This window comes from Anas acuta, chromosome 14, assembly GCF_963932015.1.
Source record: "Anas acuta chromosome 14, bAnaAcu1.1, whole genome shotgun sequence".
NCBI classification, from domain to species: domain Eukaryota; kingdom Metazoa; phylum Chordata; class Aves; order Anseriformes; family Anatidae; genus Anas; species Anas acuta.
The window spans coordinates 14,929,993-14,949,635 of NC_088992.1; the positions used below are offsets into that span (position 1 = coordinate 14,929,993).

General features: G+C 36.5%; 1 protein-coding gene and 1 long non-coding RNA gene across 2 annotated transcripts in view; one reads left to right on the top strand and one right to left on the bottom strand.

Annotated features, from left to right (window-relative positions):
* Window positions 1-3: 3 nt before the first annotated feature.
* The window catches only part of LOC137864120 (uncharacterized), a 39,729-nt gene continuing 20,089 nt past the window's right edge, over window positions 4-19,643 (bottom strand). The window contains exons 2-3 of the long non-coding RNA XR_011101322.1: window positions 4,279-4,341; window positions 4-3,876 (exon numbers count right to left, since the gene is read on the bottom strand). This is a non-coding gene — a long non-coding RNA (uncharacterized lncRNA). The remainder of the gene's footprint in view (window positions 3,877-4,278; window positions 4,342-19,643) is intronic.
* LCP2 (lymphocyte cytosolic protein 2) overlaps window positions 7,929-19,643 on the top strand; it is a 33,344-nt gene continuing 21,629 nt past the window's right edge. The window contains exons 1-3 of the mRNA XM_068697945.1: window positions 7,929-8,418; window positions 11,611-11,673; window positions 14,633-14,679. Coding sequence (XP_068554046.1) covers window positions 8,341-8,418; window positions 11,611-11,673; window positions 14,633-14,679 — 188 coding nt within the window. The 5' untranslated portion in view covers window positions 7,929-8,340. The remainder of the gene's footprint in view (window positions 8,419-11,610; window positions 11,674-14,632; window positions 14,680-19,643) is intronic.

Sequence of the window (19,643 nt, forward strand, 5' to 3'; positions counted from 1 at the left end):
CCTGTACAGAAGACTGCAAGCACATGGGGTTTGTTTGCTTTCTCTTTAACTTTTGTGCTAGTGGACAGTCTGAATACAGTAGCACAGAGTGAAAGCAGAAGACAATCAAACCTCTATGATATAACCAGTAAGAAGGGCTTAGGATGAAGAGCTGCTACCACTGAAGACAAAACAGCTTCTTGCGTCTGAACTCCTGCAAGGGAAGAGCACGTAGGCCAGAAATAAATATGAGACTTTTAGAATCACAAGAACTTAATCACAGTCCATTTTGGTGAGCAGAATACCCAGTAGGATGGCAATATGGACACTAAGAAAGCAAATCTGTTCACGTAATCTAAGATCAGTGACAAATTGCCTTTCTATAGCAAACAACAACAACGATAATAACAAATATATGTATAATAACGAGCAGTTCTAATATTTCATAGGCTTAGTATCATAGAGCCAGTTCCAGCAGTCATGCAGAATATTCTCTACTGAGTAGAATATTCTCTACTGAACCTGAATAACTTAAAAGTGATATGGAATGAGAAACACACGGGAGCTTGTTGAATAGTTAAAAATAGACAGTTGTATGAAACTTTCAGCACTTACTGTTAAAGTAGCAGACAGTTCAAACACTTTGGTGTCTGCCTTCAGCTCTCTTTCACTTTCACAGATCATATTATTTATAAGTCATTTATGATAAAACTACCTGAAACTAAAGTCTAAATTCTGCAACCTGTTAAACTAACAGTGTTAAACAAAGGCTAACAGTGAAATAGTAAAACACACCCAAATAAGTGCTCAACTTTCTATGGAAAACAGGATTTTAATTCTGTAATTTTAAGCCCTACACAATAAATAGAGCTTGCCCCATCAGCCAGATGAAGATAGTGAAATGAGATTAACTATACAATTAAAATGAAGAAGTTTTCAATTTTTTTTTTTTATTATTATTATTTTTTTCTGGATGATATGCTTTACTTATGTTGTAATTTAATGTACAGTTTGAACTGGCATTACTGCCTAAAGTTTCAGCCCAGACAACCCAAAGATCCACACCAAGCATTTTTCCTGCTATGCTACCCCTCCTACTCTGTGCAGGCATGAGTTGCATAGCCGTACAGCAAAGCCATATCAGGGAAGAGCTACAGTCTGAAACTAACCATTTAATGACTATTTTTGTTAGATTAGCTGACACAACCGAATCCTTGATCCTACTTCCACATGAGGTTGCAACAATGCTTATGCCAGCAAAAACAGAAGCAGCACAAATACGGAACCCAGAGGCCTGGGAGTGGACCATGTCTTGCAGCTGTAGCACCAGCTAATGCTGTCCTGAAGGGTGTGTGAAAGTTCAGCAGTCATGGGTCTTTCTTCTGAGGTTTAGAGCTTTACTTCAATGTAGCCCCAAAGTTTCAGTGAAAGAAACCCAAATCCCATCCCTATGCTGGTCTGGGCAATGGACAGCCCTGACCCCAGTGACAGTATCTATTTGCCTTGCACCAAAAAGCAGCAAGGTGAGATCCGAAAGAAGCATTGCTGTTTCTTTATCCTGTATTTGGGATGAGAGACCTAACTGATCAGGATTGCCCCAAATAATTACTTTTGATCTGTGCTGATTCTCCATCATATGAGCCAGAGGATTAAAAAGGACAGCTTCTAATCAATTCGTAGTAACATATGCATGAGTACAGATTAGAATACATGCAAGATGATTCATCAGGAAAAAAATCTCTTATTTTGAACATACCTTATTTTGAATATAAGATGACACTCAAAAGCTGAAAAGCAAGGGGTGTTCAAGAATTCAGCTGTTTGGAAAGTCTGAGCCACTCATAGAAATGAATATTAATACTGAAAACGAAAGTAACACTAAACCCAAAATTATACACAAGACTATATTGGTTAGCAGCAGCTCTTTGTTTCTCCTAGGCATCTGTGCCTCCAGACCATGCTGGTCTAGATGCATCTAAACTGGTTCAAAAGCCTTCAGGAAATCTGTAGAGGAAGAAATGTTCTGGCATCCATGGAATGGTGTCTTCTCAGCCTTGCAAGGAAAAAATGTGTGCAGCAAAGATCAGAATGATACACATCTCTTGTGAGTCCCAGCTTATTGCTCTGTCTGCTCAGGACACTGCAGGGGTGAAGGAATGTCTGAATAGCCCCATTGCATTGCAGATAACCAAGAAGCTGAAATATCATTTTCATCAAAATGGTCTCACAAGTACAGGTATGAAATCAACTTTCAGGAAACTTTTAGGTTTCACAAAAATGTTCCCATAACAGTCTGAAATAAACACATACCAGCATATCAGCACATGAATCTTTTTTTCTTTTTTCAGCATTACAAAATCACTACTTCAGTGAGCTGCTTCAATATTTATAGGATTTTACATATTCCAGGATTGGAATACAGTTTTGAGTCTGTGTATGGACAGGATGTTCTGCAATTGCAACATTCACTTCAGATTTTGACTGAATTTAACTGCAGTTCTTTGCTTCTTAATTGGGTTGTCAAGCCTTTCCTGTGATGGGTACAATGGCTGGGATTCAATACTAAATTGAGCTGAGCTGAGCTGAAAACAGTGGAAACTCTGCATGTTCTGTAAAGTTAGCTTTGTTTAGGGCAAGAAAATAACTTCTTGTCTGGAGCCAATAATCTCTATTGCTGTCAATAGTTTATCTTATATAAATACCAAATAGGCTGAGTTAATCATCATATATTTAGCTGTTAGAATAATTGGATAAATTTAAATATATTTTAAAAAGTCTTTGAGAAAATAAAATTATTTTTTTATACTGTACAGTCATCATTGACAGAAAAGGTTTTTTCTATTTTTGAAAACAAGCATGTAATAAAAAGAAAGAAGAAGAAGAAGAAAGAAAAAGAAAAGAAAAAGAAAAAGAAAGAAAAAAAAAAAGAAAAAAAGAAAAAGGAAGAAGGAAAGGAAAGGAGGAAGGATGGAAGAGTCTCCTACACAAGCGCTGAATGTGAATATCTCGGGCTTCGGCGCCACCTAAGGATAACCCCTGGATACAGATTTCCAGTCCCAGACAAATGTGAGTACCGCAGACAAACCCTTGCCGTGGTTTGTACAGGTCTTTTCCATTGTTTCCATTGCATTTGCACTGCTGGAAATTCTTCTCAAAGCCATAAATTAAAAAAAAAAAACAAACAAACAAACAAAAAAAAAACCCTATCATCCTATAAGGCATGCTTTAGGAACTCATTTTTCCACCATTCTGAGTTGGACACTTTTCATTTGCCATTTCACTGGTGGCCACTGCAACATCTTCTGTACACTGCTGCTCATGTCACAGCACCTTCCACTTTGCTTCAGCTCTTCTCAGCTCTTCAGGGGCACGTGGGCAAGTAACTCCAATGTCAATGTCAAACCTGCATCTTCAATTAGAAAACCTGTTTGTTTGCTGGTACAGGTCTGTACCCAAAAGACACATTGCTAAACTCATTTCCATTTATTCTATTGACCCACTTAATTTTCTTCTGAGTCCCAGTACAGCTGGTGTTGTTGGGCAGTTTATGAATTGTATTGTACAGTCCAAACACAGCGCAGGAGAGCTCTTCAATCTAGAACACCTACTTTTCAAGCTTGCAGATGGTTTTCTTGTTAGCAGAACCTTTCACATCCAAAGGTCATGAGGACAGCTGATTGCTATTGCCCAAAGTCCCTATGTTTGCCCCCTTTTCCTCCCCTTTTATCTAACTTTCCTTTCCCAGACTAAGTAAAAGATTTTTTTTTTCCATCTTTTTTTTTTTTTTTCAATAGATATTTCCTAAGGTCTGTTGTTGTCCTCTGCATCTTTTTTTTTTTTTTTAATTAGACACATTATGCCACTTATGACCGTAACATAGTGGAACACAATATTTACCTGGAAAACAAAACAAAACAAAACAAAATGAAACAAAACACAGAATTATTGCTGCCATATCACTAATTACTTTTTTTTTTTTTTTTCCCAGTACCTTAGTATGCATTTGTATGTATCTTTCTGTTTTCTGAATAGAGTTTAGCTGCACTCTAGTGGTTGTATTTTAGGATTTCAGGCAATTTCTAAATTGCCTGAATGTAAATTTCCACCTACTCAAATTAACACAATTCACTGGCAATCTCAGACATAGTTTTATTCAAGCCTTACACTTTCGATGCAAGCAGGTGGGTTAGTATGCCCCTAGACTGCCATCCCCACTGAGGTGTCATATTTATAACGCAAAGATCACATTTGTACGGTGCCAGCAGTTCATTGTGCTTGAGAACTGCAGTCACTACTTACTCGTGTTTTGTGTTGGTCTGAGACTTAGCCACTAGGTGGGGAGGAAGGCTCATCATTCCATTCCTACAAAAGAGACGGGTTTTGCTAATTTGGAAAGACTCGGGGTGGGTCTCCTATTAATGCACAGATAGAGGGAACTCAAGGTTAAAACTTGACTCTAATATTTAAGGAAATAATGGAGATTTGAGGAGTAAAAAGTGCAACTCAGTGATCATTAAAGACAGCAGGGAATATATAACAATACATGTACAGTGGTGATTTTTAAAGGGTATAAAACCAAAGCCAGCCTGGGTGTATGATTTTGCAACGTTAAAGAGGAAATTTAGGCTGGAAATGGTAAATATTCTTAGGATAAAAGAATGTAGCTTACAGAAAAGCTTTTTTTTTTTTTTTTTTTTTTTTTCAAGAAAGTATACTTTTAAAATCAAGATTGGACAGGACAAAAGCAAAATGTTATAAAATCCACTTTGCTTTGGGAACATGAGGACCAAATCCATATGAAATTTTGCTTGATGAAAAATTTTATTTTGCTTGATGCTAGGAAGATTGACAAGTAAACTGAGTTTTTCTAGAAAAATAAACCATTTTGAAAACTGTTCAAAGTAAGCCCTTGATTCCACTTAAAGCAAGCTGCTGTGGGACAGAACACCACCAGAGATGAGAGAAATGGAAAATATTTAAGCTCTTTGAAGGCAGCAGAATGTGGGCAGTGTAAATTTCCCTCCTGCGCTGCCTGCAATGGTTAGATTCTCACATTTTCAGATGTAAGTTACCAGACTATCGCTACATCTGAAAGAAGTGTTCCATTGACAGCTCTTATTTGAAGAGGTACGTTTTTTTATGTGAAGGTTGTGTCACCGCAGGCGTTAACTATAAAAGACCTTATTCTTTAAAAAGAGTGAAAAAAGGTCAAAATGGAATAGGTATGCACCTGATAACAGCTGTAACAACAGTGTTTCTCAACATTTGAAAATCTAAGAGCTTAAAATCCATTTCATGTAAGATTGCCATCTGAAACATACAACAAAGTATACAAATTATGGGACAGATGTATCTTTTGCTACCACTTAATTGTGTTTTCATTTCTGTCTTCTCTTGCAATATAAGATTTAATGACTAAGATTCAAACGTGATCATTTCCAGCAGACAGTGAAGATCGTCACCTCTGAAATGTAGTTAGTTATCAATCAAATTTCTGCGTGTAGCCTGTAAAACATGAGATACTTTCCTAGGAGCTCTCTGTGGCCTTGCCTCTTGGTTATATGCTCAACAACCCTTATGCTGTCTTTGCAGTCATTCTGTCTACCTCTATAAAAATCAGATGTGGCTGCTTCCCTGACATCCTCCCTTGCACTCCTACCCAGATCTGACTAGAGATTCTAGCATGTGCACTTCTACAAATGTGGACATTCAACATTTTCTTTCAGTTTCCTCTCTTAGTGGCCACCAGTTTTGGAATTGCCTCCCTCTGTGCAGAGGACAATGGAGGCAACAGGGACACTCTTAGAAAGTCCCAATTCTAAAGATAACAGCTGTGACTCTGAGGAGAGAAAGAGAAATAATAAACAAGTGGAGAAATAGTAGAAAAGTAAATACAGGAAGAATCGAAAGAGTGAGGAATTGAAGTATTTTTTTTCCAGGATCAAGATTTCACTTTGTGAAATGTGGGATTTGCTACGTTGAATTTCTGGGCCGAAGAGAAAGGCAATTAAGAGCATCCTTTAAAACAACAACTTTCAGGCTCTTGGTTGGGATAGGGGGCTGTGACTTACCCACGCTTATTTGGGAGTTGGGCAACATTTTCCATTGAAATGTTCAAATACATACAAGTTGGAAATACAATTTAAAATTGTTACAGTAATCTAGCAATATATCTGAAAATTCAAATGCAGAAAATTCAAAGTTATGTTTCCTCAGCAAGCCTGACATGGCCACCACATCCTATGTTTTTATCACATTACAAAAAGAAGTTCTAGACAAAGAGAAAGCTCAGTTACGTGTACAGTTGGGTTTTGCAAAATGCATGAAATATGTATGCACAATGTATGTACAACGACATACAAGGGATCCGAGCAAAATAACAATGATGAGATAAATGTGGCTCTCTAAACTAGGAGTTTGACCAACTCCTAGTCCTAGTAAAGACAACTGATTTTCTCTTCTCTCAGCATCGGAATAAATGGTGCTGTGTTTCTTCAACAACATGAAATAAATTTTGACCGGGCTAGTTAGTTTTATAATAGTACAAATAAGGTATAACATAGTTGATATTAGCTATTATGCTGGATTTGGGATGGAAATTGGATTCCAGAACCACATGGAAGATAACAAAAAGCTGTAATAGAATGAATGGTTAGAAATTGTAACACTGTCTTCTTCTTGTCTCTGCAGTAAAAGAAACTTGTTTCTCTGTTAAAAGACATGGTGTGTGATACAGAGTCCGAGATGTACACTATTTAATCTTATCTTTACAACTGTTGAAGATACACCATCAAAACTACTTTTAGTTTGCAGATCTTTTGTCACATGTTAATTTAATCCTATTTCTTCCCCAGATCTAGATTTAAAATGATGCGATGATGATATTTCTGTGACAATGTATGCATATGCCTCAGATGATTTATAATGGTCAGTTACTAAAGTAAGAATCAACAGAACACAGCTATATCATGTATTTGATAAATACTACGCCATTTAGAACAGCTGTTGCAGTGGTTTACTTGTGGAGAATTTTGAATAACTTGCTTCCATAATTTCCCAAAATAATTGTCCTGAAAAAGGCAAGCTACTTTAAAGCAGACTATGAATTTCAAACGAAAAAAAAACACACTTATACTGTAGAGACTTGAAGCTGTATGTAACGAACTTGAAAATTTTGGATGCAATATTAGAAGGACTAGAAATAGCAGGAATCATAATTTCATTAGAAAGAGAAATTTCTCTTTCCAGTGCTTCTGAACTTCAGAACTATAAACATATTCTTTCCGATACAGAAAGTTCACTAAACACCATCTTTTGTCCAGTCTACTGGAGCAGCTGTGAATAGTGATCCCAAGCATTCACAGCAGCACAACATTGGTAGGAAGCTCCACAGCAAGAAAACGGAGAATGGACAGGCTGCTTTTTTTTTAAACAAACAAACAAACAAAAAGTACCACCTCAAACAAACGGGTACATTGGGAATTGCTAAGTGAAGTCTCACCAACTTACTGAATAGATAATACATGAATTGGCTACACATTCAGTGTATATAATGTCCCTCTGGTGATTACAGTTATGTGGATTCTTTTTCAGACACAAAGTACTCATCAGAGGTATCTGAAAAACAGAGCTGGAGGGAGAAATGATGACAATATAATAATTTTTCATCTAATTTTGTCCAATCTTTAGTTTCAATTAGAAATAATCATCCCAAATCTGAGGGACTGAAAAATGCTGACTCTAATTCCATTTCCAATTCATGGTCAACTCCAACAATAACCTTTTATGGTTGTACAAATCAGAGAAAGCCAACGGAACACTTCAGGTACTGAGATACATTGAAGAAGTAAGTGAACATTTCCTTGTTTTGGGGGTCTTGCCAGGGCTAGGCTTGCATAGAAGCAGTGACGATCTGTGCAGCTATTTTGCCAACATTTTTATACTGTATAGAGTGTGTAAATATGCAAATATTTATGTATGCAATTACAAGCAAATAGGGTCTGTGGGAGCTTACTTATATGTAGGAGGCAAAGCATTTTCAACGTGTTGCTGCGCTTCCTTATTTACTTATTTATATTCAGACAAAGGAAGTGGTAAGGCTGTCTAGCTGACAACTTTTCTGAGAAGAGACCATTTTGTACTAGAGGAAGCAGTATCTCTCTTGGATGTGCTAGCAACGTTGTTCTGAAATTAAAAAAAAATAAGAAGAAGAAAAATTAAAAACAGAACTTGGAAAGAGTTGGATATTAGGCAAGGACTTACTCAGCTTGCTGGAGGTGGTCACCCACACGGAATATATGGCTGCTTCATCGATAGCACTGGCATGAGCATTCTCTAACTGCCCGGAGGAGCAAATTTACCATGGATCCACGAAACATTCCCTACCGTTCAGAGGTGGCTACGTGGAACCCAGATGAATTAGCAGAATATTTTAAGACGGTAAGTTTAACTGTGTTTCATCTGTGTATAATGGGGGACAAACTACTGTGACAGTGTTTGTTCAAAATTGACAGGGCTTATGTTGGGCAAACTTGATGCAAAAATAAAAGCAAAACCACTGACAGTTAAAAAGCTGGGTGGGTGAAACTTGCAGATGAATCTTGAAAGTATATTTTAAATTGGGTATTAGAGAAAATGGTGTCTTTTCAGTGATAACATACACTTTACTACAACAATTGCTGATATAACATCTACTAAGAGCAGTGAAAAACATTATTGTATAAAAACTACAAGCTTCCTAGGTTGTCTTCACTGATTTTTCAGAAACGAGATTTTTTCCAAATTGCTCATTGTTTTCAAATGATCTTCTGAATGTCTTTGCTGATCAAGGCAACCATGAGAACCCATCCAGGAATATAACAGTGGTAGATAAATGTGCTTCTAATTTTTTTAGGCTTGGTTGAAAAACCTTTTGCCTTCCCTGCTCTAAAACTTCCTGGACAAAGCTCTTGGCTCAAGATTATTAGCCATCACTTTCGTCCTGTCACTATTACTTTTTCCAAAGTTATTTTGTGTGACTAGCTAGGAACTACTGGTTATTTTGAAATCTCTTTCACTGGTGACCATCTATAAACTTCATTTTACAATGTTGAGAATTTTCCTCACTGATGAAATAGTTTGCAAGACGATACAGCAATTCCCTGCTGATGTATAACCTCTGCACAGCGATGCTGACACGTTTATAATTGCCCAAGAATGTGTAACTGAGTCATTTTTAATGAAATTTCATTTCTATGTTTTCTCTGCAAATTCCTCATTTTTCAGTTCACCTGAGATAATCTAACATTCAGATTGAGCAAACGGAAAAAAATCAAGCAGTAGGAAACATTGCTTGAAAATGTTCAACCTAGGGAACATTTTCAAGCCATAGGAGCATACCTGGTTCATTTTCAAGTGTTCTGTCAGACCAGTCTTGTAAAAAGCTGGAGCAGTTTGGGGCTTGATTTTGAAATCATTCTTTGTTTCAGAACTTTTCATGTATTTTTTTTTTTTTTTTGAGGAGTTGAGGCAAGTTTGAAACTAGATTGCAAAACTAGCTAATAAAGACAAGCAGATAAAAAGCAAAGTCCATGTCTACAAAATCTCCAGAGAAGTGAAACTGCCAACTACCTGCAAACCTCTACTGCTAGGGTGCAGGGCTTGGTGGCACAGTGAAGTGAAACAGAACTGGAGATGAGCAGATGCGATCATTATCAATAGTCAGCTTCAGACAAGTAAGAAAAAGATTATGACACTGGTGCATGGTGGTTTGGGACACCATTTCCAAGAGACTCAACAAGGGAAATGGCTTCCTGAAAGAGCTGATAATTTCTGAGTACCTCCCCTCTACTGATCCGGTCCTGTGTTGTGTCCATCCTCCCCCCCCCCACCCAAGACAGAGATAACGTTAACGTTGGCATTCTGCTTTTGGAGAGGTGAGTCAGGGCAAATAGAGCTGCTTAAAATTGTTGAGCAAGTCTGTGTCAGACAGTGGTGTCAGCCAGCTCTGGACTACTGCTATAAGTGACCAGATCCTTCTCCCGAAATTAACCCAAACAACTTCCCTTACACATATAATTGAAGGATCTAATGTTAGGAATGCTTTATTTTCGTCCAAATATACTTGGTTTGCAGCCTTGTGTTAAAGTCCAAGTTCAAGTCCAAGAGGAATAAGCATTTTTTTTCTAATTAATCTGAGATAATTGAGGGATGGTTTTCAAAGGTGACAATCATATTCAAATTTCTCTCACCTGAAGTGATTGGTCATGACACAGGGCAATGCTAAAATTTTAGCCAATTCATTGTCAGCTTACATGTTTGTATTAGCAAAAGCTAGCTAGCACAAGTCAGTGATTTATGTATCAGTACTACAATGTATTCCTGGTATGAAGGCCTCAGTTTCTGTCAAATAAGAATTTTTCATCCTTAATGGTAATAACATCTAATTTATGATTCTAGATGTGTTAACTTAGAGCTGATGTTAATGTAAATCGTGCATTCAAATTAGGAACGGAACAGTAAAGAAACAAAACTTCAAATAATTTCTAAATACTTTTTTTTGTGCAAAAGCAAAGATGTTCAAATTTGTAATATCCTGGGGGTTATATTTAACAGCTAAACAATGTCTTTCATCAGTTATTTTAAGAAAAAGAGATTAGGCTTCAAGCACACTGAAGTGTACTACCAAGTGTACCAGTTGCTCTCTACTGCATGCAGACTTTTTGTTCAAAAAAGAAAACAAAAAAAAACAAAACCAAAAAAAAACAAACAAACAAACAAAAAACCTTAAGGCCTTCATTGGAAATATTTAAGAATCATGCCTTATTAATAATGTCCATCCCCCTGTCCCCCACCTCGTGTCCCTCAGTTTACTGGAGGGAGTTATTTATCTTATATATCCTTAATTATCAGGAGCTTTTCTTTCTTGTGTATGTGATCAGCTTCTGAAATGCATGTCCTTCCCCCAGCTGCTACTATAAAACATAATATCATAGAAAAGCTTTCCAAATATTATGGGTAATTTGCACAATTAACAAGCAATGCAAGCAATGTTTCAATCCACAAGAAGCAGCTTTTCAATAATGGGGACTGGGACTGGGATCAGGGCTTCATGATTCCAAGATATTAAGGCTTTGGTGTTTTTCACAACAGTTTTTCATTTCCTGTTTTTTTTTTTTTTTTTTCCCACAACTGTTCATCCTAGCCAGTACCACTGTTATGCATTTTCCAAATATTTCTTTGGACCAGGAAACTGCAAGGTGGCTTTTCAATGTGAAGAACTGACTGTTCTTAAAGGGATGAAAATACTCAAGTCCACTGAATGATCTTTGTCCAAAACAAAACAAAAAAAAAAAAAAAACACAGTAGTTACAGAAGAAAACGAGCCATTTGTACAGTACAGTACAGTTTTGAAAAAAATTAATTAAATCTAAGCAGGATCGTGAGCTGCAGATTTTTTTTATTGGCTTTATACTGATAAAGAGTAAAAAGTATACTGTTAGCTACTGGGATTTCTAGGGCAGACGAGACATAATAGGCTGTAGCATACAAAAGGGTAACTTGAAGCATCTGTTCAAAGCTATTTGTATGTCTAAGTACCATAATCCATTCTTATAATTAAGGGTGCAATAATCATCTTCTTTTTATTGACAGTTAAAGTATAAGGACTGTGAGAAAGTTGTGAGAAAGCACAGCATAAGTGGACAAAGGTTTTTGGTAAGTAGAGTTGTAAAATTCCTTGAATAAAATGATTGTTGGGACTCCTCCTTACTTTGCACTGACAATTAGCTTGCTTAGGTGTAAATATGAGAAGTAGACACCTTTGGTAAAATCAGCCAGACATTTTGTATTAAATATGGAACATTGGGAACCCAAACACGTTGTTTAATACGCAAGTACTTTAGCATATTTTAAACAGACAAGAAAATTTTAAAGCCACAATCTTGTCTTGAATTCATCTCTTCCTTTATAGGAAATGTTTGTTTTCAAATACTAACTGCAGAAAACTCACATGTATCAACTGTCTTTTCCTACTAAAGAAGATGCGGACTCTACAGTCAAGATTCTTTTTCTTTTTCTTCTTTTTTTCCTGCAGCAATATGGATAATCAATGAACTATAAGAACATCAAAACTAATAAGCAAAGTCCCACTGGGTCTATATCAGCATTGGTCCAGGCCGTACCAATGACTTGGCCCAACATTAGAAAAGCTGACAACTCCCACTTACATAGCTGTTGTTTTTCGGGTCTTAAATACACATCCATGAAGACGTGTAACAGCTTTTTATCATTCCTTCATTTCTATTTTATTTCCAAATATTGTTTATTCTATTTTCCCCAAAGGTAGGCATTTTGATCACCTGTAGTCATAGTGAAGAATTCAATGCAGATTTATTTTAAAACCTTCTTATTTTTTATTTTCTTGTACTAACGTATCGACCTTTCTGACACTGCATTGAGATACAACATAAAAAATGTCAAACACCTCTTGTAGGAACAGGATATTACACCTCCCTCCTACTGGGTGGAGTCAGAATTATTCAGATGTATGGCAAATGATTTATTCTACCAACCCCTAAGAGATTCTCCTTAGCTTTAGCACTGGAAAGGGAGTTCTTGCTCAAGAAACATTCTGAAATACTGGAAGTCTGAGTCAAAAATAACAAGAATCGTGCAGTTCCTAAAGTAGTTTTTGTAATTATGTATTATTTCCAAGGTGCTTCTGTAAGTAAATAGCTCAGACTGCAGCATTTCTTCAGAAACTCCTCGTAGATTCAAGGGGTGTTTTTCTATTAAGTATCTACTGGTTACCACAAGAAAATTCCAGTTGAGATGTAGTAGGAATAAAACCACAGGGATTCCACATAACTCACTTTAATAAAATTCTCTAAGATTTAGAAGGGCAACGTGGCCCTTTATGAGATTTTTACCCCACAACATTTGTCAGGTTTATTGCCAGAAAAGAGTTCCAGAGAGAAACTTAAAAAGTCTTCAGAAAAATGAAGGTGCTTCAGTAAATCCTGCAGGACATTTCCATAAAGGGAGTACGTTTTTCCTGTGTTTTACTCCTGTGAATACACCCAGAGGCAAAATAGTTCTGGAAAGCACAGCTAGGATTTGTTGTGTCCTGTGAAGTGCAGATAGCATTGTAAACCAATGTGTAATTAGAAACCACTTATTGCCTGCAGTAAGAAAGAGAGAAAGAAGCAGTCTATCATCCATGTTCCAAAGAGGGTTTGCAAAGCTTTTCATTAATTAAGCAAAACACTTCCTCAAAAATTTTCATAGTGCACTGATCTGTCCTACGCTTGGAGTGGCACAACATGATGAAAGAAGAGAGGGGCCAACTCTCTCTGCAGGAGCATCGGTAAAGCTGGCAGCACTTGGCACATATCAGTTCAGGTCAGGAGTAACCTGTGTAGTGGGTTTACCACCTGACCTGAGCGGAACCACGACAACCTGCAATCTAATTGCTTCATTATGGCAGAAGGATGAATGCCCTCCACCACCCCACAGTTTTTAGAAAGACTTGGTAAAAAATGTATGTGAGCTTTGTTAGGCTGTTAAGGCTGCTCTTAATTCCAAGCAGTCCTCCAGCTACATCTCCACTACGATGTGATTTTATCTCCACTACAGCACGTGACTTTGTATACACTGTGATGTTACAGATAGCTTCATAGCTCAAAGTTCTCATTTACTCTAGCAAATCATGCTTAATTTTAAAATGTAGAGTTTTACCCTCAAATTTTGCAGTCATGCACAATTTTGTCTGATTTTACCATGCAGATGTGAAGAAATTCGATGTCTAGTTTATGAAGTCACTTAAATTTCTCTGTATTATTTCAACATATTTTAGCTATACTAAAAAGATGTGAAGCAAAAGAGCCTAAAATCAGAATCTATGTTACAAGTCTGCCTTCCCTATCAGAAACTGTTTTTTTCTAAAGGTCAGTTTACCTGCATGTTGCTTTCAAACTACAAGTGTTTGAAGCCTTTGAAACGTGCTATGCCGAGGAATGTTTTAGTTCCAGTTCTTTTCAGAAGCAAAGAAAGGATGGATTTTAACCTGGCCTGTGAGTCAGTGTTACCACGGAACACCCATAAAGGACTGGATCAGAACCCAAATCAGAAGAGCAAATTACTTGATTTTTAACTTTGGACAGTCCCCTTAATTTGAGATTGATCCTAACAGAACAGCTCATCTGATAAGCACTGTTTTAAGATATTACTTCTCATTAGGAATATCTTTTTTTCTTTTCTTCTTTTTTTCCAGCTACCTTTAAAACATTCTAGATACAGAAACACTTCTTACTAGATATGTGATGAATTAGTTTATTGAAGTCATTTGTGTGCGAACAAATAAATGTGGTGCTTATTGAACTCCTATCTAGTTTGATACAAGTGATAGCAACATAAAATAAAAACCAATATCCAGCAAAACTAAGAAAAAATATAGAGGGGATTTTTGATTAAAATGAATTCACTTCTCTTATTTACATTTTACTTAATAGTGAGCTGTTGGGTTGGCAGACTGTTATCTTGCATTACTTTCCTATGTACTTTATTTATATATCAGTTGAAAATTCATGCCGCATTTTTGAATATGCTAGCTTCTCTAAGTCACAGGGTATTCTGTGGACAAGTTTCTGATATATACCATATGTTTCCTTTGCAGAACATGTCTGAAAATGATATTCAGAAATTTCCCAAACTCAGAGTGCCGTAAGTAAAACTACCATTTAACATTAAAAACCATCTTAACTGATGTGCAGTGAAAACACATAGCAAACATCAGGAAAGTGATTTGAAGTGATTAGTTAGAGCCTTGTAAACATACTGTATGAGGAGAAAAAGAAGAATGTTCCAACATAAAAATAAAGGAGTGTTGTCATGATAGCTCAAGTGCAATGAAACAATATAAAAAAATTGTCTGTGGGATGTTCAAAAGAACTCATCCATGAATTTTTTTTTTTTTGATAGCAGTTACACAGAATCATTTTTTTTTTTTTGAGTTTTACCTTGAAAGTATGATTTAACTGTTCACTGCTTAACTGTTGACTCTCAATCAAAGAAAAATAAAAAAGTCAGATATGTACACAAGATCTGAGGAGTTAAAGTATTTTTTATCACGTCCTTTTTCCTTTTAGGTAGACATTAAAAATAAATCAGACTAGAACATTTAATTTAGTGTTATATAGTTTTCCTTTGCTCCTGTGAGTTAGGCCTTGAAAAAGTTTTGAACTCATCTCAATAGCTTTCACAATTTCATAGAAGTTACTAAAGAACAATAGTACCATTAAGTCAATACCAAGTAACAGAGATACTAACTTTTAGTATTTCATGATGGATGAAGGACATTATTTTGCTGTGAGTTCTCAAGCACATATTTAATCTGGAAATTAGAAGGTTCCTAACAATGAGCTCGTCCTAACATGGAGCTCTTCATGGTGTTCTAAACAAAGAGAAAAGAAACCAAAGTCGTTCCAAAATGGCTATTCGTGCTTTGCTTATTTCCCAGACTCCCTCCCCTCTCTGCATATTTTAATCTTGCTAGGGGAGGCACAGCCTACTTCACTTTTTTCTGATGCATGACAGCTTGTGTAAAATGTTTTGGTGAAGCTAAAAATACTGAAATAATTTGAAAACCAATGTGGTCTGTCACATTCATGTGCTCACAGTTAAGCTGGTTGCCAGATCTGACAGCAAAAAGTTACCTCTGTTCAGATCAGATATGCAAGGACTTGAACTTGAAAGCCTCCAACATGATGTGTTTCTTAAGATGGTATCTATGTTTTCACAGAATTAATTTCCTGATAATAGGGACTGGTGGGGCATGATGTGCTAGTAAGTGAGCCCTGATGTTATAAAAAAGATGCCCAGATGTTTTGGCGTTTCTGAACTAACTGTCAACTCAGCAATATTTAACTATGGCTGGCGAGACTGAGGGAACAGAGTTAAACCAGATTGTCTGTGGGAAAACTCCCATCACTATACTGTAAAATACATTGCGTGTAATTCCCTGATAATTTCCCCCTCTTTCACAGTCCTTTGACAAAATTTCCTTGTGTTCTCCTTGTTCTAGCTTCTAATTTCGACAACTTTTGGTGATGTCCTTTCAAATTCATAAGTCTAAAGTGGTCAATGCATGTCTTACAAGGATGTGAGATATTTTAATGTCACGGATGAATAGTTAAATTTTAATAATATGGAGTTGCTCATAGCTCCTTTTCTAATCACTGATATATCAAAAGTGCTCCGCAAATTCTATTTTCACAGTCCTCATACTATGTAACACTCTAGCAGAAAGCCAACAGCCTTTCTAGTCAGATCTTTTGGGTTTCTCAACAAGAAGAGAACCTGAAACCAAGAGCTTTAGAAGAGCAGTGAAGCTCAGTTCACAACCTGAAAAAATGAATGAATAAGTAAAGTAATAAATCTGAATACACTTGTTCTCAGCTTTTTCCACACTTACCAACAGGGAAACAATTCACTAGAACATTGTGAATGTACATGGAGAAAGGATACTTTGATATGTGATCCTCCATGTATGCCACTGTTTAAAACAAGAATTTAGAGCTTCAACAGGGAAAAGAAATGGTTGTCATTTAAGAGAAAGAAACAAACAAATAAACAAATAAAATTGGTGTGTAGAAGATCTGGTTATTTCTTTTAATTCATTTCAGTACTTCAGAACATTAATTTAATTACTTCAGAACCTCCTTATTATTCTCACCAAAATGGAAAGTGCTTCCTATTGACTTCTAGACAACATTCACTCCTTACGTTTAAACCATAATGGAAAAATCATCTAGTAGGAAAAGTTTTTATACAACCTGAAATGCAAATGAGCATATTTTAATTCCAGAACCTGATCTACTTAATGGCAGTGCTGAAATCCAAGCAAATTCTGCAGAAATGTCTCAATATAAATAGCAAGTGTTGAACTTACAGCTTGGGTAGAGGTATAAATAAACAGCACGTATAAAAGAGAGATCAATCTCCGGTAACTTTACCAGTGTTATGCTGACCTACATGTACTGAGAATACAACAGCACTTGCAACTGTACAAGGTTTGCAAACCACAGCATATATTGATGCAGACCTCCTGAGCTGAGTATGTGGTTTTACAAAATAGATACATGTGAACAACTCTACTGATCAAGTTCTGAATGTAACTGTGCCATTACTTGGGGATGATTCTGTGACGTTTAAAGGAATCTTTCAGTGTCTAGGTAGATAACAATTGTCATTACAAACAAAGTATGATGGGCCATTTTCAGAAACTAATAAACTCCACTATTTTTTCTTATTATTTAAAGAATTGTTATTTTAAACATTAAACTTCATCAGTCACGTTACAGGCTTCTGTCTTATTTTTAAATACCAAAAAGAATGTAAATATTATTTTGAAAATTAAAATACTTCATAAAATCTTTAGAACTCTCCATTAAAAGGCCTGAACTCTTTGTTTAAAACTCTGCTAAATATATATATGCATTTAAATATACATGTACAGGCACATGTGTATGTGATGCATCCAGACAATTATGTTGGTTTAGCCAGATTTTATTCTGGCTATTGTTTTGCAGGGAGAAAATTTGAATGGACAGTAAGTCTGCATGGGATTCTCTGCTCCTGTATAGGTCACACATGGATTTTTTGAGGGATCTTAACCAACTCCACAGTCCTTTTACCATAGTAATGACTCCCATTCTCATCTGTGGTCACCACCAAGCTTTTTCTATGTCTGCCAGAGATACTGAAGACTCCTGCACAAAGTGATCTTGACTGGCCTGGATGAGGAAACTATGTCAAGTGTCTATTTAAGTGTATTGGGGCATTAAATCTTGTGGAGGATGGAAAATTAAAACTGAAGACTGATTTTGTCAGGGACAAAACTTAGAGTTGTCCTCACATTTGAATGATGCATCCAGTTATGCCAAACAGAGCTTTATGCAACTGGAAACCTAAATGTCCTTCGTTCCTTGCAGTATCTGGGCCCTAAAAACAAAACAAAGCAAAACAAAACAGAACACACAAATCTGAAACTATTATTCCATTTGTGGCTTTTCTGATAAATATTGAGTTTTCACTCCCATTCAGAATATATAAAATGATGTTTGAACACTGTTGAAGTTCAGAAAATTAATTTTGCTTACTGGTATATTTTGATTTCATGTGCAAATCTGTCTTTCATTCTCACTTACACAGTAGACCCAAAGGTCTAGCTCAGGCACAAGGTCCCTAGGTCCACAGGCAGAGTTCAGCTTCACTCATCACTTTATGTTTACCCTTTCCCTTAGGAGAGGGAGGTGGATAAAGCCACACGGTTCTTCCCAACTCAACGTTGTCATTGAATTGCTCTGAGTGGACATAGGGAAGAGGGAGTAAAGGGAGGTTCTTGGACTGGCTTAAGGCTCCAGTTCAAAAGGCAGCACTTGGACACATGCTGATCTTCAGATGTCTCCTTCAAGTAGCTTGATGAGCTGGAGCCATAATGAAGATCTCATATGATCAGTTTGATACTGTAATTGCATAAACATTTGAAAAATCTCATGCAAAGAAAGAGGATAAACAGTGACACTGTATATTGATAATATTTGTAACGGTGGTGTACAGACAAAAGGGTGATAAACGTGTTGTTTTTGTTGTTCTGTTTTAAATAATTAACCATTCTATTAACTTGATGTTCTGTTTTAAGAATTAATATAAACAAATCAGAAACCACATATTCAGATAGGAAGTAGCCAGTTACAGCATCCAAGTGACCTTGATTGTACCTGAAATGATTTAACCCAAAGTCACATTAGGATTATAAATTTTTAGGTACCTGATAAATGCTTTGAACTGATTTTAAGAAAAGCTTATGGTTTTCTACATGTCCCTTCCAGAGCAGGTGATCCAAGAGAAATTAAAGGCTGTCTGGTAACTTTTCTATAGCTAATTGCTTATTTATTACAGTAATTCAGTTTTAAGATTCAGTTGTCTTTTTTTTTTTTTTTTTTTTTAATCATACTCAGTATTTAATCATGAACTTGTAAATCTTTGTACAAAACTATACCATCATCCTTAAGGCTATCATAAGACATATTCTGTATGCAAATTATTTTAATTAAAAAAAAAAAAGTTAATAAGAAAGTAGTGCTTAAACTCTAGCTCAGTAGAAAATGTCACCCCAGACTATTTCTATTTGAATATATATGTTTCTATTTTAAGATGCAGAATATCAGCTTTAAATTGCTTGGTAACCAAAAACAAACAAACAAAACAAAAACACAAAAACCTTTTAAGAAAGCCTAGAGGGGAAGACACATGAGGAGTGGCTGAGGTGGCTTGGTTTGTTCAGCCTGGAAAAGAGGAGGCTGAGGGGAGACCTCATTGTGGTCTACAGTTTCCTCATGAGGGGGAGTGGAGTGGTAGGCGCCAATCTATTCTCTTTAGTGACCAGTGATAGGACCCGAGGGAATGGTGTCAAGCTGCGACAGGGGAGGTTCAGGTTGGATATCAGGAAGAGGTTCTTCACTGAGAGGGTGGTCACACACTGGAACAGGCTCCCCAGTGAAGTAGTCACTGTACCAAGCCTGTCAGAGTTTAAGAAGCATTTGGACTGTGCACTTAGGCACGTGGTCTGAAATTTTGGGTAGACCTGTGCGGTGCCAGGAGTTGGACACGATGATCCTTGTGGG